The 24,727-nt window shown below is 42.0% G+C and overlaps 1 protein-coding gene across 1 annotated transcript in view; it reads left to right on the plus strand.

Annotated features, from left to right (window-relative positions):
- Window positions 1–18,215, plus strand: part of LOC146203248 (palmitoyltransferase ZDHHC3) — a gene marked incomplete in the record, with an annotated part of 32,049 nt that extends 13,834 nt beyond the window's left edge. The window contains 1 exon segment of the mRNA XM_084588614.1: window positions 15,942–18,215. Within this exon segment, the coding sequence (XP_084444740.1) occupies window positions 15,942–16,100 (159 nt within the window).
- Window positions 18,216–24,727: the final 6,512 nt, after the last annotated feature.

The following is a 24,727-nucleotide window of genomic DNA, read 5'->3' on the forward strand; positions in this document are numbered from 1 at the left end:
TCTTTGATAGCGTTGAAACTATATCCTTATAACATAGAACTCCAGGATCCCCTTTGAAGTACAAAAAGGCTCTGTCACAGCTTATTACTAGCAAAATGTAGATGCTGGGGCCTGTGGCGTGGCCAGAGAGAATTTCTGTTCGAGGTGAAGGAGGGGTGCTTTGGATGAACAATTGGCCCAGTAGTAGTTCAAAAATATTAATTCTGCACATTGATATGGGCATGATGTGTATATAGTGTAAAATGCGGTGTAAATTTGCTGTCTTCGTATTTGATGTGACTGTTGATTCGAAATAATATCACACAGGTATCCTTTTTTTGCATATTACAGTGAAGCAAATATGTAAACTGGAAGTCACAGTGACTGGGCCACTGTTTGCAAAATAAGCCGACTCCCTCATCATAAAGGGATGCTCGCAGTAATGATGTGAGAGAGTTTAGTAGGCGCAACTTTAAGTTTGGCAGGCCTATGGCCCGACTGGCCCCTGACACAACAAACCTGGTCATGGCTTGGTGGCAACTAGTCGACTAGCAAGGTGCACTACTCGAAAAACATTCCTTCGATTTTTGTGTTTGCAAACTTCATTTCGTTCCTTCTGGCTGTGACATATACACCGAAAAAATGAAGCTGCAGCCATCAATAGGCGCCATATTGTCGGTCTTAATTTTAAATGGGGGTTAAAACCCCATCAGCCCCTCCCGCCACTTTTGCTCACTACAACCCTGGCTGTGGCAATAGCTGTAGTCATCAACCTTTCTGCAAAATTTTTTAATTAATGGAACATATTTTTCGCTTTGGCAGATGTTTGAGGCTACACCGTCATTTTTTCACACTATTACCATTTAATGTACTAGCCTCTGTCTTCGGTAATGCTGGTCAAAACATTTTTTTGTGTGGCTACTGATCGTGGTCAGTTTCACTGCTTCTTTTATATTCGTTGATAAAAAGTCAATTCCTGAGCATATCTCCAGAGAAGGTAGTATAGTCTATCTATTCATATACATATTTGTAAAATGCTGCACACATTGGGTATTGTCCTAGAAGAGAGGGATGATAAGTCATGCAGTAAATGTGTAGTCAGAGGAACAAAACAATAGGATCAGTGTGTTAATACACCACTGTAGAAGACCCAGTTCATCATGAATGCACCAATCAGCACATTAATTTGTCAGATGTGATGTGATGAAGATAAAAGAAAAGTATGCTGACTAAAGTGAAAGAAATACAAACAAGTTAGCAAGCAGGTCAATTTAACGGGTAAAAGAAATACTGAGGTTATTGGGGTAGCTTTACTTTTACTTAGAAAGGGTTCTTGGAAAGAATGACAATTAGTGTGAACTAGTTCTATACATAAAAAATGAAATACTACAGCGGTATTTATGATGAAAAGCGTTGGGCAGAGTCTTTGGTAATGTACTTTTGAATCTTGATTGCAAGCTCAGACTGACGAGAGGCTAGTAGGGAATTAGCGTCAGAACTGAATATTGTGCATAAATGAAAGAAATTGTTGTCTTGGTGGCATTGTTTAATAATAGAAATACTGTGTATATAAAGAGATGCATGTATTTTCAAGAGGATCAGTATATCTCTCAGTTTTGTTTAACTAGAGGGATTTCACATTCATGTTCAGTTAAACATGCAGCAATTTGAATGCTAAAGTAGTGAGAAAAAAAAAAGAAAAATTGCACCTGAATTATTAGGCGACTTGAAGGTCACTGACACGAAACCTTCTCATCATATTTAACTGATGAATGTGTGCTGAAAAAACTGGCCTGCTTGTAAGGACGCTTAACCACTCAGTGACAGTGATTTTTTCGCCATTCATTATCTACCTTATTGTGCCATCAGAGTGTCAAAGCAGAATTGTCGCAGTGCAGTCGTGGTAGCAGCAGAGTCTCCACGCAAGTGGCGAAATTGCATGTCAAGAAGGTTTCACTGCACAAGCAGCAAATTGCTTTTGACAAGTATTGCACTTTGATCCACTGGAGGAACGATAGAGGCATGCAGATTTTAAGTGGCAGGAAATATGCTGTAGTGCCTTAGTGGGGTGAGAAAAATGAAAGACGACAGCGATGAAGCATATCAGTGTCCAAAACTGTGCTAGCTATGGGCTCAGTTAGCTGGCTGATCGTGCGCCTCATATTCATCACCTTGAGCTAAGCAGCAAAAGCACAGAAACTGTCAGCCAAGCTGTTTTTTTGGCCTATTGACGGGACCCCCCTTAGGTTGTTCTGTCGTTCTGTTATTGCACGCACATCAGAGATGCACTGACAATACTGTGGCTACTCTGCAGTCGAGGCTTCAGAGATGTACTGCTTTTGGATGATTGCATGCCGTGGCGGTCATACCTCATCACTGCGCAATATTTAGCCAGGTGCCTAATTAATGGTCGCTGAGGCCTGTCAGTGTGCCCAAACTAATGGGCGTTTGACTCCATAGCTTACATGCTGTTGTGGCTCAGGAATGTGCAGGCAACCTAAACTAGGTAACTAGGTTTTGCTGTAGTGCTTATGTTTACTCTAAATGTTCTTTGCTGCATAAAATAATCTTATCCCCACTTTTCCCTTCCTGATATCAGTGTCTGGCAGCACCATAACTGATTCATCTTGGCCATGCCATAAGGATGACGGATATGATGTACTGAGCCAAAGAGGTTCAGTGTATTCAGTGGTATAATAATCATGACCATGCCTGTTAGAAGTCGTTTGTACTCATTAGGCGAGAGAAGAAGGGTGCAAAATTAATTTTTACCCTCTAGTACTTCTATGTTTTGCTTGGTATCTGTATCCAGTCTCTTAACTACGTCCATTCTGTGCTTCTTACAATAGCAGCTATTGAGACGAGTGTTCGGGTCTGCCCACTGCCCCCCCCCACTCCCCCTCGCCCCCCCCCCTTTTTTTTTTTTGTTGTTGTTATAGAAGTGTTCATAGTTATTTTATTTGATGCTCTTCTGTTGCTATACAAAGCGCTGTTTGAACTTGAGCTCAGCTGTCAAGGAAAGTAGTGGCTGCTTGCCATTAACTTTTTGTTACCACAGGGAAAATGATTGATTTCGATGGGTCTCAAACTTTTTGGCTGCAATATTTACAAGTAAAAATGCGTAAAATGCTCACAAATGACGGGAATAGAATGTGCTTTCTAAAAACAGTTATTTCAATACAAATACCCAGTGTGAATATTTCGGAAAATCATCAAACACAAAGAAAGAAAAAAGTTAAACAGGAATAAAAATTTTGGACGTACAAGGCAATAATTCTTGAAAAAAATACAAAATGTTTTATTTCAGACATTTCAGAAGCATTCACTTTGTGCCGGTGAGGCTGCCACAGCTCGGTGGTCGTGACTGCTATGTTTTCAGCTGCTGTTGCAGCACTTGTGAGGCTCCTCTTGGTTTCTGACAAGCCCCGTATAGTAGTGACATCTTAGAATTTTGCAAATAAATATATATACAAATAAGCAAACAAAAAGCAAATAAGTGAATAAATAAACTAGCTGCATTATTAGCAGGCATGTGAAAGAGGTGCCAACTGCAGACCTTGCCATAGTGTTCTGTTTGACGAATGCTTCTATGATGCACTTTTGCTAGCACCTGTGAGCTATTGTATGGGGAACTGATTCAGTGTACCGAGCAGGAAGAGAAAACAGCTAAAAAGAATGATGCAGGAAAGACGAGACACGTTCACTGACTAGCAACTGGATGCATTTTATTTCTCAAAAGCTTCAACACTCTAACGGGCACTTTTTTAAAAATTAAATTTTAGCCAAAAGGTTTTTTAGTGCCCATACCTGTGATAGTGCTGAATGGTTCAGCGAACAAAGCGTGCTTTCTCTTATTTTTCTTTATTTGGTTCACATACTGCAGCCTCGGCGAGACTGTTGCAATTGTAGGGTACTGTATAAAACAGAGAAATATAGAAAGTAAATATACAACATAACGAACAGGCTGCTAAGTATTCCTCTAACTGTAATGAACAAATGTTGCCTGATAAAGAATTCTAAGCTTCAATGGTATGAGGAAAAAAAATGCACTTAAAAATGTTAGCGCAGCAAAAGGGGGAAATGTTTAGGATGTTTTATTTATTTATTTATTACAGTAGCTTCAAGGCTCACGGGAGCCTTTACAGAAGGGAGTGGAATAAAGGCAAAATCACCACGTAGCAAAGAAAAAATGAAAATGTAATGAAGCAACAACGAAAAAAAGCTTAAGCTTACACAACATACAAGATCAGATTAAATAAGGCATATTACTCAAACGCACAGTTTTCAGTGGCAGCTTTAAATAAACATGTGTCAGAAATACGGGCAATCAAGGTTTGCAGGTGGTTCCAATCGCTGGTTGTCTTTGGTATAAATGAGTTAAAGTATGCATTTGTCCGGCAGTATGGAATGTGTACCTTATGGCGATGATCTCTGCGAGGTGATATGAACAGTGGATCTGAAAGAAGATCCCCTTTTAACTGGTGATTGCGGTAGTAATTCTTGTGAAAAGTTAGCATTAGCAATAGTTTTTCCACGAAGGGAGAGGTTGGGAAGTGTTTTTCATTGCAGTTACGCTAGCAGTACGGGAGAAGTTAGACAAAATCAAATGAGCGCTGCGATTCTGTACTAATTGTAATTGATTAGTAAGAGTTTCGAGTCCCAGATTCCACACAGAGTACGCATATTCTTACTCTGATCGCACTAGGGTTTTGTAAAGTAGTAGCTTTAAAGGTGGGGCCATATAAAAGTTACAGTGCAAATAACCAAGCATGCGGTTTGTATTGTTAACAATATAATCAACATGCGTCTGCTATGATAGGTTAGTAGTTATATGAACGCCTAGATATTCATACGGGGTTACTTGTTCCAGCATCAGTAGGGACTAGAATTCACATTAGCAGAACGGAACGATGTTAAACGCACACAAGTTTACATTTATTAGTATGTAGTATCATGAGCCATGTGTTACACCAACTAGATACCTTATTTAAGTTACACTGAAGTATGGGTGGGTTTAAATAGAAATAATTACTCGGTAAATTACGCAATCGTCTGTGAAGAGCGTGATTGTGGAGGTAATACAGTTAGAAAGGTCATTAATCTATATTAGGAACAATAATGATCCCAATGCCGTACCTCAAGTTACAGAACATTGTCAAGAATCAGCATTGTTTGCAATGATGAATGCAGTTCTGTTACACAAAAAACGTTCTATCTATGAAAGAATATTTTGGTCTATTTTAACTTTGCTGAGTTTTAAACAAAGTAGTTGGTGGTTACAAAGTCAAAAGCTTTCTTAAAATCTAGGAATATGCAGTCAATGAAAAGTGCCTTGTCTAATGTGTCAAATAAGTCATGGATGAAAGAAATGAGCGAAGTCTCACATGAAAAGGATTTACGAATGCCATGCTGATGAGGAAAAAAGAACAAATTATCTTCAAAGAATTTAGCCAGATTAGAATATATAACATGTTCAAACAATTTGCATGGAACACTTGTTAATGATATGGGTCTGTAATTGGCTCAATGAGCATCATTAGACGTCAATATTGCAACACCTTGCCCACCTTCCGGTCCCCGGGTAGCTATCTTGAATGCAAAGACTGCGAAAAAAGTGCGCACAAGTAAATAGAAGAATAAACTGTTGTATTCTTCAAAAATTTAGAGATTATGTCGTCGATTCCTGAAGACGATGAAACCTTTACATTGCTAATTACACTTTGCACACCAAGGCTGTCAATCATAATTGGGTTCATTAATGGATACTGCACCAAGTTAAAGGAAGGGATAGAAACGAGATTGCTGTAAGAAAGGTTTAGAGAAGGCATCATTGAGCACTTGGGGACACGGTGATAGATGGATGGCTGTGCTGCTGCTGTCATTTAGAGCTATTTCTTTATGCTTGGCACCAACAATGATGTTTCAAAATTTTTTGGCATTATCAGTCAACAATGATGGAAGCGTGCTGTGGAAAGACTTTCTTGGCGTCTTTCAATGCGTTTCGATAATCAGAGGCTGTGGCACGATATAAATCCCAGTGAGTAGAAATACCGCTGAATTTGGCTGTGCAGTAAAGTCATTATGTTGTGGCTCCTTGTAGATGAAGGTTTGGAAAATGAGTTAATTATGCAGCAAAGAAAAGTGAGGAGAATTGACCAAAGTGTGCATGAATGTGAGACATTCAAGATGACGACCTTGCAGCAAGTGTACTGAGGCCTACTTCCGGAAAAAAAACTAGACGGTAAAACATCTATATCGAATCTCCTGTAAACAAAACACACAGCCTTCTTCTGTACAGATTCTAGTTTGTTGTCACACTGTTTATATGGATTCCAAACAACACAAGCATTTTCGAGGATGAGGCGAATGAGTATTTTATATGTCAGGAGCTTAGTTTTTTAAGCAGCACCGAAGGTGCAATGTAAGTTTCCTTGCCTTTAAGGGCCTGTTTAAGATGACATCAATATGCTTTGACCAAGGCATGTCGCGTGTTAGCAGCAGACCGAGATAGCTGTATTGGTACACTCTGTGAAAGCTGACTGTATTATATGAAAATATGAAGAAAGTAGGGCACGGACGTTGTGAAAATTACACGCAGACAGTCATAGAAAAGTTGATATTCATTTGCCATGTATTGGACCAGTGGCAGAAATCAATAAATGAATTGTGAAGGCTAGCATGATCAACTGGGGACTTTCGTCAGCATAAAGGCATAGCTATACTGAAGCATTAAGGGGCAGGTCATTAGTGTATAAAAGGAACAGAAGAGGACCCAGTACAGAGCCTTGGGGTACCCCAAATGAGACATAACTGAAGGTGAGTTCGTAGAGTTGAATTGTACACACTGGGAGCGCTGGGAAAGAGTCTGATGTCCAGTAACTAGGGATGGATTTTTTTTAGTTTAGGAAATCAAGAAGAAGAAATGGGCATGGCCAGGACATGTAGTGCGAAGAGAGGATAACCGATGGTCGCTTAGGGTAACAAACTGGATTCCAAGGGAAGGAAAGCGTAGCAGGGGGCGGCAGAAAGTTAGGTGGGCGGATGAGGTTAAGAAGTTCGCAGGGGGTCAAGTGGATGCAGCTAGCACAGAACCGGGTTAATTGGAGAAGCGTGATTCTGTTTTTTCAACGGCAGGGTCCTCTGAGCAGCGTCACTTCGTGACAGATAGCGCAAATATTGTAAAAATGAATAAGACCGCATTTGAAGCCTGCCATACTTGTTGCCTCAGTGGCGCATTGGATTAACACTACTTACCTGAGCACTTTGCGAATAAAACATATGTTCGAATCCTGTATGTGAAACTTTTTTTCAGAATTTTTTTAATTGCAAAACATTAAAATAAGCTACGAATATCTTTCCTGGGAGGTGTTCTCCTTTAGGTTGCATCATGTGATGTTTTTAATTCATTATAGCCACAAAACCAGCCATGAACAGAGCCACAAGGTGACATTCTGACAACGGTAACACTAATTATTTTCACCGTAATCATTTCCTGCCTTTAGTGGGTGTATGTTACCTCTAGGTTGCGTTCAGAGACACCTCTCGATAACAATCGCTCTTTTAACCCGCTGAGAGGTAGCCATTGAGGAGAAAGAAGTTGCGAGACCCTACTGTTGAGGAGACTGAATTACGCATTGGAGAAATATGGGAGAGGCCTTTGCCCTGCAGTGGGTATAGTCAGGCTGATGATGATGATGATGGATTTTTTAGTATGGTGGACAGTTTGAGCATTAGTTTAGGGTGTGAAACTGTATCGAAGGCCTTTGCAAAGTCTATAAAGATAGCATCAACCTGATCACCTATATCGAGAGAACTGCTGATGTACGAATTCTGTCAATTGCATTACGGTACTGAAGCCACAACGAATGCCATGCTGGAAAACACTTAGTATGTTGTTAGATTCAAGAAATTTTATGATGCATTTAAAGGTAACATGCCCCAGTAGTTTACATGAATGCGCTGTTAAGAAAATCTGCTTGTAGTTGGATAATAATTATACATCATCAGATTTCAAAAGGGGCAGAACCTCGGGCATGTTGCCCTGAGGAAGGGAGGGTACCAGTTGTTAACAATTTCTTGAAGATAACTGTAAGGTACCTGCTAGACCAAAGAGCTGACACTACATCTTCCCCTTTTTTCAAGCAAAGTGCATTGAAAGTAATTTGACAAGTTCATAATTAATCGTTTATTCCAAGTCGTTTCAGCGCCTTGGTGATGCGATCGTAGAGGGTGGTTCTACAATGTCTGATGGCTTCACTGGCCTGTTGAGCACCTTCTGATGGTTGCTGTATATCTGCATACTTTACTGGCATTTTGGCTGGTGGCACGGAATCTTGCAACTTCTTAGGTGTTGAGTCGGCCGGCCTCTTTTTGTTTCTGATCCCGTTCAGTCGTAATCATGCACTATCGTCTCCTGTGTCTGGCAGTAAGAACAGGCGGCATCTGTTCTGGCAAGTGGCACCATTGTTTGTCTGAACCCAGTAGGCCCATACTGTGTGCGATGGTCGCAAAACAGTTCCGGAAGCAGCCTTGTCTTTCAGCCACACCTGGTTCTCTGCACAAAGTCTAGGCAAAGATCAGGCAGCATGACAATTGTTAAAGTATCTTTTCTGCCCGTTTTTGTACCTTATCCATTTTCTGCCAGGGATCAACGACACATCACTTTAGCTGAGACTCAAGGTACAAGGTATGACACAAGGTTTTAGCTGAGACACAAGGTATTCTTGAGCGCAATTGACAGTTCATCAAAAGTTCTGCTGGTCTGTAACCTGTGGGACCTGGGGAGCTCCGGTAGTTAAGCAAGGAAATATAGGAGTCATCTGCTTTCTTCTAAAGTCGCTTTATTATTCTTACCATGCATTCAGCTTCACCGTTGACTTGCGGGAAGCGAGGTTTAGTTGTGACAGGCTTAAATTCGTACACACTTGAAAAATTCTTAAAAGCAAACGAGACAAACTGTGCCTCGTCATCTGATATCACTGTGTTTAGAATGCCGTGCCTGACGAAGATTCTCTTCAGATGATTGATGACAGCTTCCGATGACGTGTCTTCCTTCAGCAAGGTCAGCTCTGGATATCTGGAATGATAATACATGACAACAAGGTACCTGGCTCGTTTTAACTCAACCAAGTCAACGCGGACTTTTTGCCATGGTAGTTCAGACGTTTCAGAGGGAATCATGGGTTCCGCGAACCGCATACGTTCGGTCACACGCACGTGGGCAGCCAGTTACACCTTTTGCTATCTCTTTGCTGAGCCACCAAACAGATTCCTTTGCTTTTGCTCTGCAGCGAACGATACCTTGGTGTCTTTCGTGTATTTGTTTGATTATTTTTTTTCCACAGACTTCGTGGAATAATGATGCGAGCATTTAGCAGCAATTCATTGCAAACTAAAATATTAGCACACATGGGCCAAAACTGTTTCAAAACTTCTGGTAGCCTTTCTTTTCTTTCCTTGGCCAACTGTGATGGTAGGCTTCCAGCAATGACAAGTACTCTTGGTCTTTTGTTGCTTGGTGCTTGGCTCATATGACATTAAGCATGTTTTCTGTAGCAGGTAAGCCCTGAAGGATTCCATCGATGAAAGCTTTTGCCCAGAACGTGCATTAGTTTGAAGCTATACTTTATCAGACGCATTCTGAACCTTTGAATGCAAGGCGGCATGGCATCCAGAGGATCACCGTTAAGCACCGAAGTAGAGGTTTGCGATCAGTTTCGAACAGAAACTTCATACCTCTTAGGAACTTGTCAAAACATTCAGTTAACCACGTCACTGCTAATGCCTCACTCTCTATTTGAAAGCATTTTTGCTCCATCCTTGTGAGCGACCCCGAGGCATAAGCAACCGGTCGTCATTCCCCGAATAGTTGGACCTGCAATAATATGTCACCAAGACCATATGACAAAGCATCTGCTGATGCTCTTGTCTCATGAAGGGGGTGGTACCTGGCGAGGCACCTGTCCGAGCTGATGGTTTCCTTGATCTTGCAGAATACTTGCTCTTGTTGTGGCCCCCAAGGCCGGTTACTGTCTTTGCGCAGAAGGCTCCGTAGAGGTGCACTAATCGATGCTGCATCTGGAAGGAACCTAGCAAGATGGTTCATCATTCCCAGAAGGAAACGCACACCTTACACGTTTTGCGGCCTCGGAAATTCATTGATTGCCCGCACTTTTTTAGGATACAGCCGCACGCTGCCAGCTCCACAAATCATGCCAAGGAAGGACACTTATTGGACTGAAAAGCATTTTTTTTTTTTTTTAGCGTCACCTCTTTCCACTGTAGTCTCTCGAGCACGTTGTGCAGGTGACAGTTGTGTTCTGCCTTATTTGTGCGGTACGCCAGAATATCATACATGGAGTTCAAAATACCATTTAATCCTAAAACCTGCGTGAACTTCCTCTGAAAAATTTCTGATGTGGAGGTTATACCAAAAGGTAATCTCCGGTCGCATTACGTGCTGTACGGAATTATGAAAGTGGTTAGGGTTTGGCACGACTCTGAGCTTGCATCCAATTTACTGAACACGGAGGCTTCCTGAGTGCTTCCCATAATCTGCTTTATGGTTGGCAGCTAGAGGCGCTCTCTTCTTACGAACATGTTTATTTGAGTGAGGTCGACGCAGATCCTGGCTGTGCCAGATGGCTTTCGAACGTGTACAATTGGCACACACCATTTTCTCAGATCCTCAACCTTTCTAATCACGCCTTTTCTCTCAAGCCTGTCAAGTTCCTCTTTGACCATTTACAACCTGCACGAGGTTGACACTTCGTAGGGGACTGCATTTTCCACCAGCTGTATCGTGTGCTGGCCTCCTAATGATCCGATTGCATTAAACAGCCCTGAATACTTTTTTGCTCCCTTGTTGGAAGTTTCTAGTCTGTCAAAAATTTGAACTACTTCAAGGACCTTCTACTACTCATACTAGATCTACCCCTAGGGCAGGGAGCTCTAGCAAAGGTGTGCGCAGGTTTTTCACGACGTGCACTTCCTGCTCGCAACGACTGTCCTTCCATCCGATTTCTGCTTGAAACTTTCCGCATGTACTAATGCTTGCATCATTTGGTCCTCTTAGGTCTTCTGCTTTATCAAGATAATCTGGTATACTTGGGAAAGTTTCACCAACTACCACGACTTTTGTGTCAGTGTCAACTTTCATTTTTACTTCATGGCCACTTATCTGTACCGTCACGAAGTGCGCAGATGACTTGCTTTGTAGTGGCGAAACTGTCAGGAATGGGCTGCCGTCATCATTTGCCATCACCCCGTCGAGTTTCCTTTCTTGGTTCTTAAAGCGACAAGCCTTTTCAAAATGCCCGAGCATCTGGCAGTAAAAGAAAAAAAAAAACATTTCCGCTTCTCTGCTAGGCAACTTGTTCGCGGGTATGTTGAACCTTCGCAATACGTGCAAATTTTTGTAGTTGCGGGCTACCTACAATTTGCAAGTGTAGCATTTCCTTCTTTCTTCTCTTCTGTTTTCTTGCCCTTTTTTACTGCTGCCACGTACGCTTGAGCACCTATATTTTCACGCCCTTTCGAGTCGCCTTGCTGCTGCTTTAACATCTTGCTTGTTCGGGCTTTTGCTAGTGCAGTGGCCATTGTTAGCTCTGGGATCCATGGGAAGTTCTTTTGACAGTGCTTCGTCTGGAAGGCCAACTATGAAGCAATCTCTAATTAAGCGATCCTTCATGCTATCCAAGTCGCATCGCTTGTGGAGCTTGGTTGCAAACTTATCTACACTTTTGCCGTGCTGTTGCCTATGTCGATTAGAGCGGGCACTTTCATACAAGGTATTCTTTGTGCGCACGAAATAGGCTTCAAACTTTGACTTTATGCATTGAAGTTCTTCAGGTCTTTTTTTTTTTACAGTTAGCAACCGAATAACCTCTCTTCCCTTCCAGCCCATCGTGCAAAAAAGGGTTCTTACTCAAATTTGCTCGGTTTTCTCATAAAGACCGGATGCGAAGCTGTAGTCCTCGAATTCCTCGATCCAAGAGGGCCAGTCTGTAACCTTGTGGAAATCAAATGGCTGCCATGATGATCAGATGCTTGCTGCTGCTGGGACTTTCGTGAAGACTTGCATCATCATCATCATCATCGTCATCATCATCAGCCTGACTATACCCACTGCAGGGCGAAGGCCTCTCCCATATTTCTCCACTTAACCCGGTTCTGTGCTAGCTGCATCCACTTGACCCCCGCAAACTTCTTAACCTCATCCACCCATTTAACTTTCTGCCGCCCCCTGCTACGCTTTCCTTCTCTTGGAATCCAGTTTGTTACCCTAAGCGACCATCGGTTATCCTCTCTTCGCACAACATGTCCTGCCCATGCCCATTTCTTCTTCTTAATTTCCACTAGAATGTCGGTAACTTGAGTTATTTCTCTGACCCACTCTGCACGCTTCCTATCTCTCAATGTTACCCCTACCATTTTTCGTTCCATAGCCCTCTGGGTTGTCCTCAACTTAAGTAGAACTCTCTTGGTTAGCCTCCGCGTTTCAGCCCCGTAGGTGAGTACAGGTAAGATGCAACTGTTGTATACTTTCCTCTTGAGCGATACCGGTAAGCTGCTAGTCATAATCTGTGAGTGCTTGCCAAATGCGCTCCATCCCGATCTTATTCTTCTTGTTATTTCCTTTTCATGGTCCAGATCTGCGGTTACTACCTGTCTTGAGTAGACATCACCTACTACTTCCAGTACTTCGCTACCTAATGTAAACTGCTGTTCCTTCCCGAGGCTGTTGAACATTACCTTAGTCTTCTGCATATTGATTTTCAAGCCTACCTTTCTACTTTTCCTGTCTAGGTCATCAATCATTATTTGCAGTTCATCCCCGAGTTGCTTAGCAAGGCAATGTCTTCAGCAAATCGCAGATTACTGAGGTATTCTCCATCTACCCTTATCCCTAACTGCTCCCATTCTAAGTCTCTGAATACCTCCTCTAAGCAAGCTGTGAATAGTACTGGGGAGATTGTGTCTCCTTGCCTAACACCTTTCTTTATGGGAATTTTGTTACTTTCTTTATGCAGAACTATGGTTGCTGTGCAGCCACTATATATATCTTCCAGCACTTTCACGTATGGCTCGTCTACCCCCTGATTTCGCAATGCCTGCATCACTGCCGATGTTTCAACTGAGTCAAATGCTTTTTCGTAATCAATGAATGCTATGTATAAAGGCTGATTATATTCCGATCATTTTTCTATCACCTGATTGATGGTATGGATATGACCGATAGTAGAGTATCATTTCCGAAAACCTGCTTGAGCCTTTGCTTGATTGCAGTCTAAGGTTGTCCTGATTCTATTAGCGATTACCTTAGTAAATACCTTATACGTAACAGACAGTAAGCTGATTGGTCTGTAATTTTTAATGTCCTTAGAGTCCCCTTTCTTATGAATGAGGATAATGTTTGCATTCTTCCATGGTTCCGGTACCGTCGATAACACCAGGCAGTTGAAAGCTTCTACGAAGATGTAGAATCGGCAATGCGAAAAATAAAGACGCAGTATACTGTACTAATGGGCGACTTCAATGCCAAGGTAGGGAAAAAGCAGGCAGGAGACCAGGCAGCAGGTGACTATGGCATCGGTTCTAGGAATAACAGGTGGGAGTTACTAATTGAGTTTGCAGAGCGCAATAACTTAAGAATCATGAATACCTTCTTCAGCAAACGGAAGAACCGGAAATAGACATGGTAAAGTCCTAACGGGGAGACTAAAAATGAAATTGACTTCATAATGTGTTCAACCCCCGCCATTGTGCAAGATGTAGAGGTAATTGGGAAAGTGCGATGCAGTGACCACAGGATGCTGAGGTCCCGAATTAACCTAAATCTGAAGAAGGAACGCAACAGATTAGTAAGAAAGAAACCCATCAACGAATTAGCGGTGAGGGGGAGGGCAGCAGAATTCAGGATCTCACTACAGAATAGATATTCAGCTCTAACCGAGGATGGCGACATTACCCTAGAAGCAATGAACAATAATTTCAGAGATATCATTACTGAGTGTGCGGTAGAAGTAGGCGGTAGGATAGTTAGAGAGAATTCCGGTAAGCTGTCTAAATAGACGAAAGAATTGATTAAGTAACGCCAGAGTATGAAAGCTTCCAATCGAACAAACCAGATCAAATTGGCCGAGATATCAAAGCTAATCAATAAGCGCAAGGTGGCTGATATAAGGAAGTATAACATGGAGAAAATTGAACATGCTGTAAAGAACGGGAGAAGCCTTAAAGCGGTAAAGAAGAGATTCGGCATAGGCAAAAACCAGATGTATGCGATAAGGGACAAGGCGGGCAATGTCATCACGAATATGGACAAGATAGTCAAAGTAGCCGAGGAGGTGTATACAGATCTCTACAGCAGCCAAAGTAGTCAGGATCGTAACGAGATTGGTGGCAGGGAAAAACAGTCAAACGTTCCACCAGTGGCGAAGGACGAGGTCAAGAAAGCATTAGAAACGATGAAAAAGGGGAAATCAGCTGGAGAGGATCAGGTAACTACAGATTTGCTAAAGAACGAGGGGGGGGGGGGGGGGGGGGGTATCGTGCTAGAGAAACTGGCCACCCTGTATACACAGACTTGCATCACTTGCAAGCTACTGCTTCGCTTTGAGGTTCTGCATGCGCCCCTGACAGTCTATTCCAGGAGCAGCAATCCCACTTCTGACACCATGTCAGACGCGCATCGTTGGGCGGTGATAAGGGAATGGTCGTGTTTATTGCGACAATGTTAAATATATACAGAAGCGCTGATCAGAAGTCACTTTTATACGGAAGTTGATGTTACAATACTAGCATCTGTCTGCTCAACTAAAACTTGTATTGAATGGACCCTAGTCATAAGCCGGACACAGAGTGCCACAAAATACATGAGCTGGGCTCGTCAGGAAGCTGAAATAGCAGCCGGCTTGTGACAAGCCTGGCTTCTTTAAGTCCGCTAGGGGTTTAAAAAGGTGTGAAAAGCCAGTCACACAAACAACAAAAATGGCACCACTGCTTGTTATTCATGAATTGAGATGGGGTCATCTCATGGTGTGATAAAGAAGTGTAAGGTTTGCTAACACAATATGCCCTCTTGCATTCGATAACATTCTGTGCGTGTGTTTGTTTTCTTTTTTGAGTGCAGTTTTTTTGCTCTGCTCTTTTTCAGAATTTTTATGGCTAAATGATGAAACCTAAGATGAAGGCCCTATACAGTTTCTTTTTTTTTTTTTTCAATGGCAGAAGGGAATGATGCATTGATTGTAATAAGAGTGAGATATGACGGGGAACAAATTGGATTACGTCATATATTTTGTTACGCAGAGATTAGTTATATTTACAGCATATTTACAACACCTGCTATAACTGGCATAGCAGCGAGCAGCTCCATGGAACCAGTCCCACTTCGTCGTCTTCTGCCTTCCGCGAGGCAAGGGCAGGAAACACTTCGTGCTCGTCTTCTTGTAACAATATTGAGGAGTTAAAGCTCTTTATTAAAGGTTCGGCAGTTGTAAACAGACGCTAAGTTCACATTTAAGGTCTCTTTTTCACCCCTTTTAGGAAAACTTTCTGTATCCTGGTGACCCTGGGATGAGATTTTTTTTAGAACACTCGTCAGGTATGGAGTTATAGCTCTCATAATCAAGCCGTTTCACAAAGCTTCTGTTTGCCGTGCCCTCTCAAAGTGGGTTTCTCTCACTCATTTGAGAGACAAGCCTTTGAAAATGAAATTTCCCTGGCTTCTCCATTTCTGGAGGGAATCTCAGAGTATGTCAGATGCCTGCATGATGGCCTGCCTTGCCAGATATTTTTCTTGCTTTTTGCTGCCTGGCACATTTACGTACCTGTACCTGTCGTTTTGAGACAGTGTATCATGGGTGCAGAAAATGCTTCCATTGTGAGTGCAGTATGGTACAGATTGTGTGTACATACATCACATGCACCGTGTAAACTTTTTACCTCTCTCGTGGCAGGGCATAGAGCAGCTGAAGAAGGAAGTTGCCAGGTGGCAGAAACGCTCTCCTTGGCGGAGCATGCGAGCTGTCTTTGGACGCTTCTCTCTCTCCTGGTTTTCGCCCTTCACGTCTGCTGGGGATGCACCGCCGATTCCGGGATACCTGTATGCTGTTTAGCCCATCTCCAAGTGCAAGTGCTGTGAATGCGAACACAATGGATTGCCTCTTCTTTCTGTCCCCAGTGCTGTTGTTTCAGCACAGATCATGCCTACAATTGAGGTGTGTGTCTCTTTATGAAGTGAACTTGATGCAAAATAACCAGCCATTTATCGTAAAGGTGTTGAAGGCCACTGAGGCTGAAAAATAATGCCTTTGTGAGTGAAAGGGATTGTGTGCTAGGTGTGTTCACAAGAGGCATCATTGTTGGCACACTTTGATGTGCTTGCCTTTTGCGGGCTTGAAATATCTGTGGTGGTGAAAAATGTGAATGTGGTTGGAATGCTTGTGCACATTTAAAAATCAAGGTGGTGAAGGTGATTCTTATTGATCATTCTTACATCATCCTTTTGAAAGTGTATTTGCGCATCAGTGCGTGATTTGCTAATGATACAGTCTGTTTTAGGAGGTGAGCCTGTAGATGGATAACACATATTGGCATGACTTTAGGCAACAATATCAGTTCATTGCTTTGTTGTTTTAATACCAAGTCCACACATTCATGTCATGATCTAAACTTAGTATGTGCAAGATTGGGCATTTGGCCTTATCTGCTGATCGTGCTGTACTGATTTACGAGATTATGAACAGTTTTGTTGGAGCTTGTTTGCGTTAGTGCTTTGCATTTATAGAAATTGAAAATCTGATGAATACTAAACAAAGGAATCCTTGTTATATTGTTGATGGATTCCTGCTTCTTATACAGCTGTAATTATGCATAAACACTGGTAATTATGTGTCCAATTGTTTTGTTTCTTGAACAGCTGAAGAGTCCCTTAATTTTTATCAACTAGCTGTTGTATTGCAAGTAGCTGAGGCATAAGAATGAAATGTGTAAAAGGTCATCGCTGGCTTGCTAAGGAAGTCTTAACTGTTCAAACGAGTTTATAGATGAGCAGTATTTTCTTTATTTGTAGTACTTTGCACTTTTTTGAAAGTTTGTATAAGGCTGTTTGCATGAAATTTCACAGCATCTGAGCGTCTAGTTGCAGTATCACGGTAGTGACATCAAAATGCATGATATCTCTGGATGTGTTTTTGATTTCACGTAAAAGGCTTAAGTTTTAGGATTCAAATCAATTATATTTTCCACACTAAAATCTACAACAGAATCCTAGAGCTCAAAAGCCTTTGTTAAATTAAACTACACATTTACTGATGGTTTCTTTTAAACACTGACATGGTATCATAATGCGCAGAAAGGCTTAAAAAAGTTCACTTTGCGTGTTGGTCGGTATGATTGATAATTTGTCACTTAATTAAGGTTTAACATTCAGATGTTGTTTAATACATGAGCGTATTTATCACCCTTTTTGTAAACAATTTCCAGCATGGTAATTTCGCACAGTGCTGTACATGTTGTTCGGAAGCTATGTTATTTATTGTAGTGTCATTGCCAGGTAAGGATTGAAACATTGCTATAGGAAAGAACCATGCAGGTGTTGCTGGCAGTCTTTTTGAGTAATCCTTGCGTGTTTGCCTGTCAATTAATTAGCTTGTTAATAATTGTGCTATAGTATGAGCGGGTGTTCACTTTTGATTGTAAGGCTCTAAAAGGGCTAGTTATGTTGAGTGCTGTAAGGGGTTCTGTTTTGTGCATTTTAAGGCAAGCATATTCCTTGATAGGAAAATATAGAACAGTCGCATCTTGCCAGTACTCACATGTGGGGCAAACTTGGATGTTAATCAAACAGCTTGAAGGTAAATTGCAGACAGGGCAGCATTTCATGCCAAGGAAAATGGTAAGGGTAATGTTAACGGAGTAGACGGCAATTTTTTTTATGGATCATTTTTTTGGGGGATGGTGTGCAAGACAACAGTATACACAAGTTACGACATAGAATTCGCATATGCTAGCTTAATAATTTATAATATAATTTTTTTCTTGTGCCATTTCAGTTTTGGTTTTAGAAGCTGCGTCATGGCTGTGATAAAAATTTTAGGTCACGCGAGTTATACAAAAACAGCGGTATAATCACAACTTGTTAATTGTTTGTGATTGCAACTCACTCTTAGGCAGACTTGCCTAACAGGTGGTATGAACTAAAATGAAGAAAAGAGCAACCATACCGTAGATTTTTTGTTTTCTTTTACGTGACCTCAAACCACAGCTGCTGTTGGCTGTTGAAATCTAAACTATTATTTACACTTATTTACTGCTTGTTGGCACAAAAAATAACACATGAGTAAATTTTGGTGTGTCTGCTCTTTTAAGAGACAAGAAAAGAGCAGAGTGGGAGAACAAACTCAAGTTAATGATACCCTAGCTCGAGTCAGAAAGAGGCAGTACGCAGGGGTGCATGCAAGCAGACAACAGACAACCAATACTGTCCTAAGCTGTGAACATTTTGTGTTTTGTTATAGCTGTAGTGCACAAAATTCACGCTTGAATTTTCTCTTGGACATGTTAGAGTGGCTGCATCTTTCAATCCTCTAACATTCTGAGATTTTTGGTGTAGAACAGAGAAAAAATGCAAAATGGGAACAACATTGTAATAAATTTGCTGTATCAGATCTTTTGTCTGACGCTTTGCAACCTGATGTCAAAATTATTTTTTCTACAGCTAAATGGCTTTCAAGAGTTAGAGATAGAGCTCTGGTTTGTTGTAGAAGTAGTCTTTACTCAAGGTAACTATCCACGAATGAGCAGTGCTTTCTACATAGCTTGAAGCAAATTTCTGACGATGCGTTATTGTACAGTTGTTGTCAAGCGCTGTCCATGGTGCCTGTGGCAGTAGCGGCTGCGGGAACAGGTGCGGTGAACAGGTACATACTCAGTGACCTGATGGGCAGCAAACTTGAGCCTAGCTCTTGCGGAAATGAGCATTGCACCTGATAAATTTATATTGCTCTGTTCGGGTGCCCCACTGTTCACACTTGTGATGCTACAGCATGCTACGTGTTGAAAATGGAGGTCCATGAGGCTCAAATCGCTGCTGTATGGAGCAGGAAAGACGACCTTTGTTTTATGCAAAGCGTGTACAGCTCGTTCGGTTGAAAAGACTTAACCATAACCCAGAATTGAGAAGAAAGATGTTGGAGGAAACATGCACATAATTTGGTATCAAAATTATCGCGCAACCTTTCTTTCGGTGCATTCAGCGTGGTGTCATACCATTTCTAGCTCGTTTGCAATTGGGATTTGAATCGGTGACGTGTACCCCCAATTGTATGCCATTAATTGTAAGTGTAGTTGTCCACCGAGAAGTGACAGATACTGGCCTTCTTTGCCCCCAAAAACTAATGTAAAAAAAAAATGTTTAAAATAATTTGTGGTATGAAAGGGCAGTGTTAAAGGCCTCCACTCTTCGCTTCTACTCTTAAGGCGCAGCTTGAGCATCCTCCTAATTGTTGTTGCAGAGGCAAAACACAGACATATGTGTACGGATATGTAACCTGATGCTCTGAACTTGTAATGCAATTAAATTGCATCTACAGACCCAAGGTAAAAATGAGGTTTGCATTGTTTTAATGAGGAGAAGATAAAAAGCTACAGGAAAATTGACCTGAACTTTGGCGTTCCATATCTAGCAGCAGCTTGGCTCCATGCCGTCCTTATAGCTACAGTGTGGCAGCACAACCTCTAATAGTTAAACTCCTTCCCGTGGCACGAGCGTCAACACGAAAGCAGCTGAATGCTGTGTAAAGAATACGTAAAGTATGCTGCGCAGCCATGGAAGAGTGAAGGATAAGTTTTTTGTTGCTCAGAAAACGTCATCGTAGTAAGTGCATGCTGGAGATAGCAGCATTGCATTGTGGTCCCATGGCTGTTACTGCCATAGGTGCTGTGGACCATTTATATTTGGGAACACCTGTACGCATAGCAGTTGGTTTTATGTTTACACTCAAGAGCTGGGTTTTTAGGAGCAACTGTACATGCATCAGTTGAAGTTTTATGTTTACACTCAAGAGCTGGATTTTTTGTCCAGAAACATTGTTAACTTTATTTTCATTGTATGATGTATTGTGTGGTATTTTATTGATTCAGTTGTGTGTTACCTTGTTATGCTGTTCATACTGAAGGCTCACTTTTTTTTTTTTTTTTTGAAGGATTCAGAATATTTAGGTAGTATGTTGAACTCTGTGTTAGGTGGATGTACTGAATTGCAAAAAAAATTATTGCTTTCGTATCTTCTATGTGCACTTTCTGCTATGTTTGTTTTCTCAAATGAATCTGAAAAAGGAGGATTTTGGCTGTTCTACACTTGGATACTGCTCAGGCACAAAGCAGCAGATGCTCCCCTAGAACCTCTTCAGCCAGTGATGTCCACCAATTGCCAAGTAATTGTGGTTGACCTCCTTTCATCTGCCATCATGACATTGCAGGGATGGCAGATGCAAGGGAGCTAACCATACAGTAATAGGATATATGACAACGTCAGGACAATCTGCCGTTTTCATATGATGTGGCGCCCTCTGGGTAGTGGTTGAAACTTTGTCTGTTAATGGTTGAAAACATCCTTGGGAGAATAACGGCCTGGGGGGCGAGTTAGTGCATGATGGAATTGAACGGCGGCGCAACACGGAAACGGACGCAGACAAGAATGGGACACCACAAGCGCACACTACCAACTATTTATTAAATGGAAAGGTGGCATATTTATACGTCCAGCTCAAGCATGAGACTCATCGCCAAAATCTGCTGCAAACCCAACACTTGAACGCCAGGTGGCACCATCAGGATAGCAGACAAGATATTTCTAACCTCAGCAGATAAACTATCAAAAAACAGGAAAAACATTTTTTTATAAAAAACGGAAGGCAGGCCATCTCTTAGCAAATGCAGTGTGGATCGAACATAGCAAACAGCAGAATAAGACAAGAGAAGCAGACCAGCCCAAACCCCATATAACCCTATATATAGGCCAGACGGGTCACTGTATTAATGACAGAGCACGGGAGCATGAGAAATTGTTAGAAAACGGAGGCGGGTCAAATTTGTCAACTCATTGTAAAGAATGCAATTGTGCGCCAATGCTTACTGGTATAATGGTTTTGAGCAGGAGTCGCGATCAGGTGGCACGGGAAATTCTTGAAGCCTTTATGATCAAAAAGAAGGGTAGTACTTGTGTTAGCGACTCTTCTATATCCGTCCGTAGAAATGAAGTTTCATTTCTTGATAATTTTATGTGACGGTATGTACTGCGCAACTTAAGTCCAGAAATATTAGCGGCCTTGTGTTGTTTGGTTAGGCGGGTTGTTAATTTTTGTTGTTCGTTTGATTCTGCCTAAGCTACCAGTGCTTTTTGTTGCTGTTGTTATAGGTTTGACCACTGTTGTTTCTTTTGTTTTGACGATCGTTTTTAGTTGCTCCCTTTTTGACGATGCCTTTGGTATACGATTGTTTTTTTTTTTTTTTTTAGGGTTTGGGTTGGTTTGCTTTTCTTGTCTTATTCTGCTGTTTGCTATGTTCAGTCCACACTGCATTTGCTAAAAGATGGCCTGCCTTCCGTTTTTTATAAAAAAATTTTTTCCTGTTTTTGATAGTTTATCTGCTGGGGTTAGAAATATCTTGTCTTTTATCCTGATGGTGCGGCCTGGCGTTCACGTGTTGGGTTTGCAGCGGATTTTGCGATGAGTCTCATGTTTGAGCTGGATGTATAAATATGCCACCTTCCCATTTAGTAAATAGTTAGTAGTGTGTGCTTGTGGTGTCCCATTCTTGTCTGTGTCCGTTTCCGTGTTGCGCCGCCGTTCAATTTCATCCTTGGGAGAGGCAGCCGCCTGCGAAATGGTGATGTCTATATTTGACGGCTACCGCCATCTGTCGCATACGCCTGCCACCAATATGAACTGTGCATGGCCCCAAGATCAACTCCAGCTGCGCCGATTGCGGAGGCCAAGAACTGCGCATGCGCAGCTGGGTCTGGTGGTTCATTTTCAACCAGGGGAGAGGCGCGCATGCGCAGAGCAGCTTTGTGAAAATTGCGGATTGATGAATGCTGCTGGCTGGAGGGCCTCCTTTGAGGTGCATTTGCAGCTTCTTTCCAGAGTTGTATGCAACTATGTGTGTGAGTACATATGCAGTACCATCCCTCTCAGTTGTTATAGCGACTCACACTTTCTGCAAAGAAGTGTTGATCGCTAGCCTGAAGTGGCTGTAGCACCTATGTTTGTTCTTGATGAATGTAGTGTGGGGTTACTATAAAAAATTTGGGTAACACTTAAGCTCTCCCTTTGAGGTTATGACATGACAGTGTTAATGGCTCCTGTCAGCAAATCTTCATGTAGATCCTTGTTCGCGTGCATGAACTTTGCTAGTCACTTCATCACTGCTTCCTTAATTTTTGCCTTTCTGTACTTCGCCCATAATTATTAGCATACATTCTCAAGCTGCTGTAGTATGTGAAAGGCGGCATGCAATGGACATAATATCCCACTTTAACCAAGCTGTATGAACATACCTGCTTGACCTATAAGGGTATTGCATCTAACATAAGGTTCAAGAGTCCTGGTTTCAATTCTCATCTCGCCCTAAATTTTCTTTTCAGTGCAGTCCATTTCCTTTATATACTTACATGTCCTGATGGCATCCAAGTCATGTTGCTACCTTGCAATCAATTTATGCAATGGTTTAATAACTTTTTAAATCCACTACTCCACTTGTGGCGCCAAACCTTTTTGACCAATTTGTATTTTCTGTACATGATGCTAATGTCGCCAGGATCACTGCTGATTGGGAGCCTTAACAGTGTTGTATTAAAGGGGGAAATATAGTTGTTGTCCAAGAGTAAATGCTTCAGCACTTCATTGCGGCGTGGTTTGCATGCTGCGAGTAAATGTGGAATAAGTCGTGCTTGCTTTGTGGATAGAAGACATTGATAACTTGTTCAGGTCAAAGAGAAGAAAAATGAAGACTTCTATAGTCTTTTTTTCTAATTGTTGATGAAAAAACATTTCTTATTTGCTTGCCGGTATTGAAGCATTTGGGGATGGTGCTTATGTTTAGTATGTATGGTGTTTCTTTTTTCACATGTCTTTTAAGACCCTGTGAATATTTTAGTGGGTACCATGTGCTTCTCATTGTATATTACCACACCTGCTGTTTAATGAAAACATTGTCTTTTGACACTGCTGATATTTTGGGTAGCATGATCCATTTGCATGGAGCAGTAATGTTTGGTGTCATCATGCAGTGCAAGACTTTTGCTGCGTAGTTGTACTTACAGCTTTTTATGCTGCAGCATGACTGAGGGTAATGTGGCAAAAGGCAAACTGTGTGCTGCTTTTGGATGTGTCTACTAGTGTGTTTTGTACCTTTGGCCTTGCCAGTGACACCATTTGTGGAGCTTTTGTCCCATTCAGCACTAGTGTCAGTATCGCAGCAGGCTGTACCAGGCCAACCTTGTGCCAGTGAAGCAACTGCTTTTTTCTGACAGTGTAAAATCTTTGGCACCATAGTATTTGTCGCAGTGGCAGCCTTCATCTTGTGTGTACTGTGGAGCTCTGCTATCCATGTTAGAGCTGCTGTTGGTGTTTGTCGCATGTTAACTTAGGTTCCAGGTATCTTTTGGCAACTGGGGTGGCCTAAAGCAGAAATGACCATTCTTGACGTAAGAAGCTGTGATTTAGTTGGTGGTTGTTTGTCAGCATTGTGACATTGATTTTGTTCCAGTGTCGAAAGTCCCTTTTCAGTTGTTTGAAATATGTGTGTCAACAGTGATTAATGTGGGATGAAAAATGGATTGACCATACGTTGAAGGAAAAAAACATGATAAATGAAAGCTGTTACTATTTTGTGTCTCTTGGACAAGTTGTCACAACTTGCTAGCTGCTGCTTGAAGAGGGTCATGATCATGATGTGTGTCTGAACACAGATCATGATGCGAGTCTGAGCCTGGACTCGCAACTTGGATACGTAGGCATATGAATGTGAGTCTGGACTCACAACTGAGATCACTATCTCTGTGTGAGTCCAGACTGATTCCTCAGATCATGATCTGAAGATTAGTCCAGACTGATTACCGTAAAAACCCGCGTATAATACGAACCCGAATATAATACGAGGTGAAATTCTGGAGACGCGAAATGGAAAAAAAAAGTTTTTACCGCATATAATACGAGAGAGAAAAAACAAGACATTTATTGAAATCGGACCTCACACTTCAATCACTTTCATCTTCAGCAGCGCTTTCCTCGGAAATTTCTTTGTCGGACAAATCATCCCACAGGTACTCATCTTCTGTGCCATCGAGGGCGTTTGAGATGCCGCACTTCTTAAACGAACGGCGCACAAGCTCCTCTGGGATGCTTGCCCACGCGTCCACAATCCATTTGCACAGCGTGGCTGGCGATGCTCGCTTCAGCCGCCCGGCCGGCGTCACTGCAGGCTCACCTGACCGCATCCATTCCGCGTAGCATCGCTTGACTGCGTCCTTGAAGGGTTTGTTGACACAAACGTCGAGAGGCTGAAGTTGTGAGGTCATCCCACCCGGAATCACAACAAGTTCTGTGCGGCAGTCGCTTAGCAGCCTTTTCACCGAGTCGGCCAAATGGCAACGAAACGCGTCCAGCACGAGGATGGATGGAAAGGACAACAGTGCACCGGGCCGTTTGCACCACACTGACTTCACCCAGTCGAGGACAAG

This window comes from Amblyomma maculatum, chromosome 1, assembly GCF_055883805.1.
Source record: "Amblyomma maculatum isolate TAMU_Amacu chromosome 1, ASM5588380v1, whole genome shotgun sequence".
In the NCBI taxonomy this organism is placed as follows: domain Eukaryota; kingdom Metazoa; phylum Arthropoda; class Arachnida; order Ixodida; family Ixodidae; genus Amblyomma; species Amblyomma maculatum.